We start from the raw sequence: 10,506 nt of genomic DNA, 5'->3' as shown, positions 1-10,506 counted from the left end.
GCTCTTATATGGCATCACCTGGCTCCGCCTCCCCCAATCTGAACGCCGTCTGACCAATAAACCCTAATTGAAATACTTAGGTTTGCACCTTCACTTGAAAAGCAAGACCCACTACTTTGACCTGTCACACCTGTTTGAATCCCTTGCAGTTCTTTTTGTTTTCTGTTAGTGTCTCTTCAGTAAAACCCCTTTTGTTTCAGTCCTCGCCTGCTCCCTCTTCCTCTGTTCCCTCAGATACAGCAGCACGTCTATAAGATGAGCCTGTTACTAAGAAAAACAAAGAAATCCTTCAAAAACTATATATTACAGTATGACAGCTTGCAGGAATAGCTTATAAATACATATAATTTTATCTGAAATATTTCTTTGTCCAGAGATTCTTTGTCTTAAAATATGACTGGTTCAAATCCCATGAATGCCTGAAGTGATTCTCCTCCATTGGGCCTTTGAGCAGGGCCCTTAACCTGCAATTGCTTCATCCTGAGTATGTATACATCCACATTTATAACCTTTAAGGAGGTCCTCTAATTTACAGGGGAAAAACTTTGGGGCTGGTGGCAGGACTGGCACTCCAGCCACCAGAAAAAACCTCACACTGGTCCACTTGGACTAGTGTGGTGCTGAGGTGTCACCTGCCACATGTCTGCACTCAGGTTCCCATCCCTGAAGTGATTTGTCGTGTGGTGGGTATGGCAATGCACTGTAATCAGTGCACGCTCCTTAACTGTCTGTACTGTACTGTTATACTACTGGCAGTGTAGGTGCTTTGTTTACTCCAGGTACTCATGGTGCATTGTGGGTATTATAAGTTAGACAGACTATGCACTGTACCATTACATGGCTGGCAGTGTAGGTGCTTTGTTTACTCCAGGTACTCATGGTGCATTGTGGGTATTATAAGTTAGATAGACTATGCACTGTACCATTACATGGCTGGCAGTGTAGGTGCTTTGTTTACACCAGCAACAGCTACTTGTGGTACATTGTGGTTATGATGAGTTAGATAGACTATGTACTGTATGTATTTTAAGCTTATGGGACCCAGCGCATACAGCACATATGCAGTCAGACGTTGTGCGGCAGGACGTTAACTGATGTATAAATGTATATAGTTATTAATACTATTATAAACTGGGTATTACAGTGTTATATGTAATTCCTAAACCAGTTGCAATAATACACCCAAAAAAATTACATTAAAATTAAGTATGTTTTTTTCCCTTTGCATCGCTAATCTGCTAAGTTTTGTCTATATTTGACGTTTTTTTTTTCTTCATTTGAAAAAAATAAATAATAATAAAAAAATATTTGCACGAAACAAAATTTTGTAAAAACCCACCATCTGTGTATTCGGATTGGGCTCCACCCTGTCAGGGTCGGTTCCCTCACATCCCTGTCCTATGCGTTCGGTCCCCATATTGCCAGCAGGTGTCGCTGTCCATCCTGTTCCCTCTGTCACTGTTCTAGCCCCTAGTGTGTCGTCCTTATTCCCCAGCTTAGTGGGTTGAGTGTGCAGTACTAAGGTTGTAACCCTGTAGTCATGGATTTGAGGCCAGCTTCACTTTTTTGTTTATTGGTTTTGTTTTTTCTAGTGTTTTAGTTCTTTATCCTATTTGTATCCGGTTTTATTCTGTTCTGCTTGTGTTGTGGTCCTCGTCTCTCTTACTGTTCGCCCTCAGTTGTGTGTTAGTATTCAGTGTTTATTTCCTGGTATGTAGTTAATGTTTCCTAGTTTTTTGTAGCAAGTTCCATAGTTTGTCCTTCTTAACTGATGGTCAAGTTTCTCCACCTGTGGCCTGTTTCCCTGCACTGTGCTCATTGGTTAATTGTCTTGATGAGTCACACCTGCCTTTTGTTAGTCTTTGGTCATGTCATTCTTTGTGTATCTATATGTCTGCCTTTGTCCCGCCCCTCAGTCTGTCATTATGAATGTTACTGTGTGTTTGGTCCTCTGGTTTACTGCCGTGTTCCTTAGATGTATTTTATTTTATAGTTTTGATTAATTCAGTAATTTTCCTTGTTTTCTGACCTCTTGTTGTGCTTTTGTTTTGTAGTTTTACTCTATTTGCTCTGTTTATTTAATAAACCATTTTTGACTGGGAGCCATTAGTGGATCGTCACCTTTTTCCCCGCCTGCGTCATGCCGCACTGTAACACCCCTAGTGCGCATGTGTATGAGTGCGTGTATATCTGTGTGTCAGTGCGTGTGTGACTGCGGTTCTGTGGTTTGGTTTTCCAGATATTTTTACCGCGAATTTTAATTCACGTTTGAATGCTCACATGCGCACTTCCTATTCACACACAGTCACTGGTGCCCTGAGTGTCCATTCATGGTACAAAGTTCAAGGTGCTTTTGGAGGAGCTGTCCGCGGAATATGGAGACCTGTTGCTACATACAGAGATCCGATGGCTCAGCAGAGGGTGGATTTTAAAACATTTTTTGGCACTTTTGGGTGAAATAAAGGAATTCATGCAGAGCAGAGAAGAGGAGACCTCCCTATTGGACGACCTTGAGTGGTTGCTTGATCTTGCCTTTTTAACGGACATCACAGAAAAACTAAACAATTTGAACTGTGAGCTGCAAGGCACAGGTACGACACAACATAAGTGCTGTGTTAGGATGATTTGAGGGGGATATAGGGCTCTCTAAGGAACGAACAGGCACACTTAGGTTCGCTTCTAAGCAATACAAAATAACCTTGCATTAAAATCAATACCAAGACGTTGGATCAAAGGCAATGCAAAATAGTCCCGTATCACAAGTGATATCTGATAATTATAGTTATATACATATATCATTAAGAAGAGTAAAACTGCCAATACAAGAGATTATAGGTATATATATAAAAAGTGTTACTATAAAAAAACATGCATACATAGAAAGTGCAAATTGATAGTATGGTTATTGTGATATCCTCACTCTTAGACTGGGGAGCCCCTTTCAGTCCTGGCAAGAGACCAACACGTATGTCACAAGAAAGTGCCGGGCGATGCGCGCTCCATCCCACGGCTGAGCTCCAACTAACACTGAGATCTCCCCCTTCTTTTATACTAAATTTTGGCCATTACATGTGGGCAGGGGATGAGCTGATCAGAGAGGGAAAAAACATGCTTATGCAGTTTAACCTTAATACAAGAATATTGTAGGTGAATCATGGACGATGTATCTGAATCTCAGGATAATCAGTCCATACACGATCAGAATCAATCCACACCTCAATCACCTCATATGTATGAAAGTAACAGGAGGACAATGATTAATTCTAGGCAACGTAGTCGTCCACAAATTCATCCTAATACAAGTGCTGTAAAAGCTTTAAAAGCTAAAATGAATATTGTCGTGCACTTTTCCTCTGTGCAAAAAGTTCTAAGTGAAAATGCTTCTGCATCTGTGGCTTTTGATGAAGCTGTAGAAAAATACTGCCAAGTGATTAACAGACTGATGCAAGAGTTTGAGAATAGATTTTGTGATTTTGATCAAATTGAGCCATGTGTGTCATTCATTTCAAATCCTTTTATGTAAGTGGACATTATAGGCACAACTGAGAACCTAAGTACAACCTTCACCTTGGATGCAGGGCAGGTAGAAATGGAAATAATAACTTTGCAAAATGATCTGCACCTCAAAGCACACCTGAGCAGCCCAAACTTTTGGAACCTAGTGGACACAGAAAAGTATAAAGCTGTCTGCACAACAGCTATGAAGGTTTCTTGTCTTCTCGGATCCACCCATCTCTGTGAATCAGCCTTTTCGAATATGAACTTCATAAAAAATAAACACAGAACACGACTAACTGATACACATCTGCAGGAGTCACTGAGAGTGGCAGCGTCAAACTATACAGCAGAATACAGCAAACTAGTGGACAACATGGAATGCCAGGTTTCTCACTAAATGGCAGACAAAACAGCATGTACCTGGTCAATTGATCATTGTTCTTTGATTAAGTCAGATTAAAAGTTGGAGGTGACGCAATCTCATGTATTGGGGAAAAACACAGTTGACCTCTGTTTTTTGTTGAATGAAATTGTGAGATTTGCACAAAATAAATGTCACTTTGACAAAGAAACATAAATATTCTCATTTACAAATAATTGTCAAAAAATTATGAATGCAGTTCGTTGTAAAAAATGTGAGTAATATTGTACACTTTTTGGATTAAAAAAAAGCATATATATCCATCCATTTTCCAAACCGCTTATCCTACTGGGTCGCAGGGCATCTAGAGCCTATCCCGGAAGCAATGGGCACGAGGCAGGGAACAACCCAGGATGGGGGGGCCAGCCCATCACAGGGCACACACACACACACACCATTCACTCACAAATGCACTCCTATGGGCAATTTAGCAACTCCATTTAGCCTCAGCATGTCTTTGGACTGTGTGGGGAAACCGGAGTACCCCCACGACGACATGGGGAGAACATGCAAACTCCACACACATGTGACCCAGGCGGAGACTCGAACCCTGGTCCCAGAGGTGTGAGGTAACAGTGCTAACCACTGCACCACCATGCCGACCCTACATACAAAGATATAGTGTGTGTGTGTGTGTGTGTGTGTGTGTGTGTGTGTGTGTGTGTGTGTGTGTGTGTGTGTGTGTGTGTGTGTGTGTGTGTGTGTGTGTGTGTGTGTGTGTGTGTGTGTGTGTGTGTGTGTGTGTGTGTGTGTGTGTGTGTGTGTGTGTGTGTGTGTGTGTGTGTGTGTGTCAGGGAGCAAGTTGGTGACCCCTGGTCCACTGTTCTAATCACACTTTGAAGAACATGTCGGTCTCGAAAGATAGAGGGATCTGTCTAAAGCAGCGGTAGCGCAGCGACAAATGTGAAAAGTGGACCGTGAGTAAGATTGTGTGATAATGATTTATGTGTGTTATTGATTTAAGTATCACTGCAGAACCGCGTTTTATATGTATAAGTACAACGCAAAATGTGCGTCATGACAGAATTAGGTGGCGACGGGAGCTTGTCCCCTTTCTCTTATTGTTACTTGTTACTAAGTGACATGGATAATATCTCCAAAAATCCTACGCCGGGCCACTGAGTCCGTGTCCATTTCTGCTTTGACCGCTTCCGCGTTTGATATGCAGCATTTCCTGTTTGTAAATTAAAGTGAAAGTATTTTAATGCTGGACTCTCCATTTTGTTAAGAAACGCGGATAAGATTCTGTATTGCGAGGTAAGAGTTTAGTCAACAGATACAACTTAAAATAAAATAAGGTATATTTGGGAGTATGCATGTATGTATGTATATCCCATATATAGCTTATTTTATAACAGAAACAGCTGTTTCTCAAATCAGTCCTGGGAGACCCCAGACATACATATATCTGTGTGTGTGTGTGTGTGTATACATGTAAAAACACACCTATATATAGCGGCCGCACCCGTTGCATGAAGTAGCTACTAGATACAGTCGAACCTCGTTACCCCGGATACAACGTTTTCACCTTTTCAACGTACAGATTTCTAATTCCCGTTTTTAGCCTATGTATTATTCCATAATTCCTTAAGCATCGTTACAACGTACAGCGCTGTCCCAGCCCTTGTGTCGCTACATCTACCTGTATCTACCTGATCTTCGCCCGACAATGCACATTTGTCTATTGCGTTGCTTGGCGTTAAATGAGTTGCCTTGACCGATCGTTACTGGACTGCGTTGTAATGGCTTGTTAAGTGTTGTGTGCGTATTCTTTGTTTATGAAATATTTATGAAATATTTCACTTTGTTTGTGAAATACCGGTCATGCCGGTAATTGTGAATTCAGAATAATAATGGAAGAAAGGGTTTTATGATTTAATTTGACCACTGTTTCATTAATATTTTCAGGCCAAATGCCGATTTGGATGCGAATGTTTATTTTAAAAATCTATTTTGACCAGCCGTTGTGTATTTTCGTTGCCGTTTTTCGCCGGCCGGCACTAAGTAATCGTGAGTAATTTAAGGAAACTTTCAAGGATCCAAATGAGCTTTGTCGAATTATTTAACAAGTAATAATGTGTTCGTTTGTTTTGTAGTCAATTTAAGGGTCTGTTCTATTAAAGTTTTATCATTTACATAGATATTTCGTGAGTTCTTTCATCCATCTTGCACTAAGTGGTTACAACGTTCTATGCTTATAACGTACATGTTTTTGATATCCCGTCTTGTACGTAGTAACGAGGTTCGACTGTATTATGCATGTACGTCACTATTTACGCTTCGTGTTCATAGAGGCCCCAGCAGGAGTCATCTGGTCTAGATTGGCACAAAAATGGGGGGAGCTGCTTCTGAAATGACCCCCCCTGCGGACTGTAAAACAAAGAGAACTGAGAGGTAAGACAGAACCCGTGTGTTTGTACTGCTTTACACACGGTCATAAAAAATAAACATTCCAGCATTTTCGAAAGAGAGAGTAATCTGTCTTAACTTAATTCACTTCCTCGAGACTTAACTGATCCTGGTCCGTGGGGTAGATGATTTATGTTTATCATTTACTAAGTTTATGAAATTTAATTTCCTTCAAAAATTTGCATTTAATTGTACTCCCCGTTTGCGGTCCTCTGCTGCCACCTAGCGCTGATTCTTCAATTTCTCACACCTTTATTGCGCGAGGTGATTTCCTGAATATGCGCTAAAATAAAGTTTATATTTTCGGTCTCCGCACAGCCCCCTCCCCCCATTCAGAACATGTTATCGGTATTCAGTTCAGTAGCCGGTCAGCAACTTTTTTATTGATAACCTGGCGAAATTTATTGTGAGAAATCCCATTTAAGGCTAAATTTATATAATATCAAGCAAGAACAGGCAAGCCTAGTAACGGAGGCTGTAACAATGATACTAAACCTTTCTATTGGGATTTTCATTTTAGGTGGTACTTTATTTCACATTAAAGCTAAATGTAAACAAGCATGTTTGCGTCAAGAGCTTCACAGCATAACAAAGTACATGAAGACAGAGCAGGAGGTTAAACAGCTGAAGGTTTAATGTGACCCTGTCCACAGTATATGAATTATATTTATATAATGAGGATCTTTCCTCTCACTGTCCACAGTGTCCTGATGGAGAGAGCAGACTCACCTGTACCCAGCTCTGTTTCCATGAAGAGTGACAGGTCAATGAGACAACCAATCAGCTTCAGTGAGGGACCTTTTCCTACAAATCAAAGGTAAATATGCATTTAAACATTGTTTAAAACACTCAGACAATCAGTCAATACACATAGAGGCAAACACAAGCTACAAGAAAAAATTACTTCAACTTTCAATTTTTTTAAACTTTTGTACAGAGCGACATGGGAGGAAAAAAATCCCATTGTCTTTGAAAATTTAAACAGAAGTTTTGTCTGTCTTCTGTATAAATCACGTCTGAGGTTAAAGTCTGAGGATCACTGTAAAGACTGACTTCTTGTGAGCAGGAATTAGAAGGTAGATTGAAAAGTGCATTTTAAATGTCAATCCTCAGCATGCAGCTGGAAAACAGCTACTGCTCTATATTGATTAAGCATGACTGGACAATAGATTGTCTTCTTCTGGGACGGATGTTTCTGCTTTGATAATAAATAGATTCTCATGGGCTCTTTAGCTCTGATCAGACTGAGGCTTCAGTTTGAACATGTTTAATGGAACAGAGCCTGTTAATAATTAGCTAGTTATCATGGGATCGGGGGATGGTGCAGGTGAGGAAAGGATGACGATCCACAGTGCGGCTCCAACATGACAGGGGTTTATTTATAACAACACAGACCAGAAAATAAGGGAACCACGAGGGGTCAAAAGGCCATAACAACAAAACACAGGGGAACAGTAGTAAAGAGCAGGGGGGTATTTTCTGTACATGGATTACTCGTTTAGCGGGATGTAATTGTTGAAGATTTTGCATAATCCTGGATCTGTCGGTTTTTCGAAACCCTTGCTGGATGTGTTGTCATAGCAGCACATCCAAATCCTCAAACCTACTCGGAGCAGTGGCCTGTACTAGGAAGCAGGGTTACTAACTTGTCGGATTTAAGGTACCACTGTTTAAATGGACTTCATATTCGTTCACTTACATTTTGCCCAGACTACCTTAAACCTGACAAGTTACCCTGATAAGCCAGTAACCCCGCTTCGCAGTACAGGCCCCAGATTTGTTCTACGTAAACAAGTATTAGCTCACACACTTAATCAGTGCCCGTGCATAGAAATACGTTCCTTCATGGCCTCGCCATTCATGGATGAGCGACCAACTGCAATCGGTGCACAAATAATAAGAAGGGAATTTTAGATTGAGAGGCTTTTGCAAGATCGGCAAAATGCTTTATTGTTGCCGGATGATATTCTTTTCGAAAGATACAGCTTCAGCCGAGATGGAATATTATATCTTACAGTTTTATTAGCTCCGTATAATAGAAGTCCAAATAGGTGAAGTCAGGCTCTCACAGCCACACAGACAGTGTGCTTTGCCTTGAGATATTTTTTGTACACTGTAGGCGATACGGAAAATATAAAGAGTACAGTTTGCCAGGCAATTCGCAAAATCAGTTTGGGCCTGAAATATTTCCTTCGGATTTTCATTGTTTTTCCTGGACACCTGAGAGTGCAGGCAGTTAAAGAGGCGTTTTATGCCATTACAGGTGATGTATACACAATAAAATTACAGTTCTATAAAGAATTTAAAAATCACACTAATATTCTCATTACCCAGAATTTCCAAAGGTTTTATCTGCCTTCTTCTAATTAGCTTCAAAAGGGATGTTTTATAAATATTCAAGATTTCCAACATTTCATAAAATTAACACACACACACACACACACACACACTGGTTTGGGTCGCTTTCCTTTAGTACATATTAAATCTCTGAATTCATCATACCTCTGTAATAAAAGGTCCTGCTCAGATTGCATGAAAAATTGCGCCCCACTTTCTGACATTTTGAGGAAACCAATGAGCGACTTGTCGATCAAGGTTTCTAGTCTTAATGTATATGGGCTTTTTAGGCAGCCTGGGTGCATGTGATCATCTCGGGTGAATGGATCCAGCTAGACTAATCTACTCCACAGCTGCGTTTGAAAAACCAACTTATCCCGGATGAGTTTCACCAGCATTAACTCATCCAAGATGAGGCATCTGATGTCGGATGATTTAAGCGATGTACGGGAAAAAAACCCTCAGGGTAACCAAGGGAGCTGAAATAAGGGAAGAATAACTACAGTGGAATTTAATACACACAAAAACAAAGCACAGGATCATCAGCATGTGACTCAATGACCAACTGAGGGAACTGACCACAGGCAGGAACTAAAATACACAGATCATGGGGACTAACAAAAGGCAGGTGTGAGGACTCAAAACAATCAGCCAATCAGAGCAGACACTGGAAACAGCACACAGGTGGAATTAACTAACAATTAACAAACAGAACTAAGTAGCTGAACTTGGGACCATGTACAACATTGTGAGAGAGAAACTGACTAGAGGATTAACTCTTAATTATCTTAACCCTGGAAACAAAGGACAGAATACAACCCTTTGGGGTTAAGTGAGCTGCTTTGGAGCCAAAAGAGAAACAATAGTGCTGTTGGGGGGACATCATGTGAAATTTGTATATTGCTGTACTGTTATACATTTTATTGTAATCAAAATTATTATATAAATGGTTTGGTGTGAATATTTGATCTATGTATTTTTTTTTAAAAGCTGGGGGGCCCTAAATTGCAGAAGCCAGGGTTGTCCCCCCAAAAAAAATTTCACTCCCGGATAGTTATGGTAATTAAGTTGAAATCTGTTTGAAATCATATTAAACAGTTTACAAGAAGTAACCAGTGACTGTCATTGAGTGACTGGGAGCTACATGCCAAACCGTCTCTCCAGGCTGCTACCTGCTGTCTCTCTGTGCTGCCACTAGGTGTCACTGCTTCTCTTATGCTGTCATAAGCAGGCTGATGTCAGGAAGCCGCCCTAATGAAATAAGCTCTGAATGTAGATGGCAGTTACATCTGTTTCAATAAAAATATAATGGTTGGATATTTGTGTTTTATTCACAGGGACCGAGTGAATAGATGTAATTCACATCCACATAAAGGAGACTTATCCATCTTCAAGGTGCATTTATTACTGAAGTATATTTTCTTAAATTTTATCTAAATTTACATATATCTTCTACAGATGTACAATAAGTACTTCATCCTATCAAACAGATGATATTTACAACTAATGCTGCGTTCCATTTACCTCAGATGTCAGAAGTCGTAGCTGGGAATGACATCACACCCAAGTTAACCTCTTTCCAGTACAGCAGGTCGGAAAGTCATTTAGCAAAACCAGGGACCTGTTTCAAAAAACAAAGGTTTCTTGCTTAGCCAGGTAACTTGCTGTATTTAATGTGCCCCAGTTTAAATGGCCTTCATCTACATTCACTTGTTTTTAGCCCAGATTACTTTAAATCTGACAAGTTATCCGGCTAAGCAAGAAATCCTGATTTTTGAAACAGGCCCCAGTTCTAGCTGGTTAATTGTTAGTCATTGTTAGCAATACTAGTTAAAACACAT

General features: G+C 40.3%; 1 protein-coding gene across 1 annotated transcript in view; it reads left to right on the top strand.

Moving 5' to 3' along the window:
* The first annotated feature begins 5,105 nt into the window (after positions 1-5,105).
* LOC125740114 (NACHT, LRR and PYD domains-containing protein 12-like) overlaps positions 5,106-10,506 on the top strand; it is a 341,935-nt gene continuing 336,534 nt past the window's right edge. The window contains exons 1-2 of the mRNA XM_049010930.1: positions 5,106-5,176; positions 6,212-6,313. Coding sequence (XP_048866887.1) covers positions 6,252-6,313 — 62 coding nt within the window. The 5' untranslated portion in view covers positions 5,106-5,176; positions 6,212-6,251. The remainder of the gene's footprint in view (positions 5,177-6,211; positions 6,314-10,506) is intronic.

Source organism: Brienomyrus brachyistius, chromosome 4, assembly GCF_023856365.1.
Source record: "Brienomyrus brachyistius isolate T26 chromosome 4, BBRACH_0.4, whole genome shotgun sequence".
In the NCBI taxonomy this organism is placed as follows: domain Eukaryota; kingdom Metazoa; phylum Chordata; class Actinopteri; order Osteoglossiformes; family Mormyridae; genus Brienomyrus; species Brienomyrus brachyistius.
This window is presented reverse-complemented; position numbering and strand designations above follow the sequence as displayed.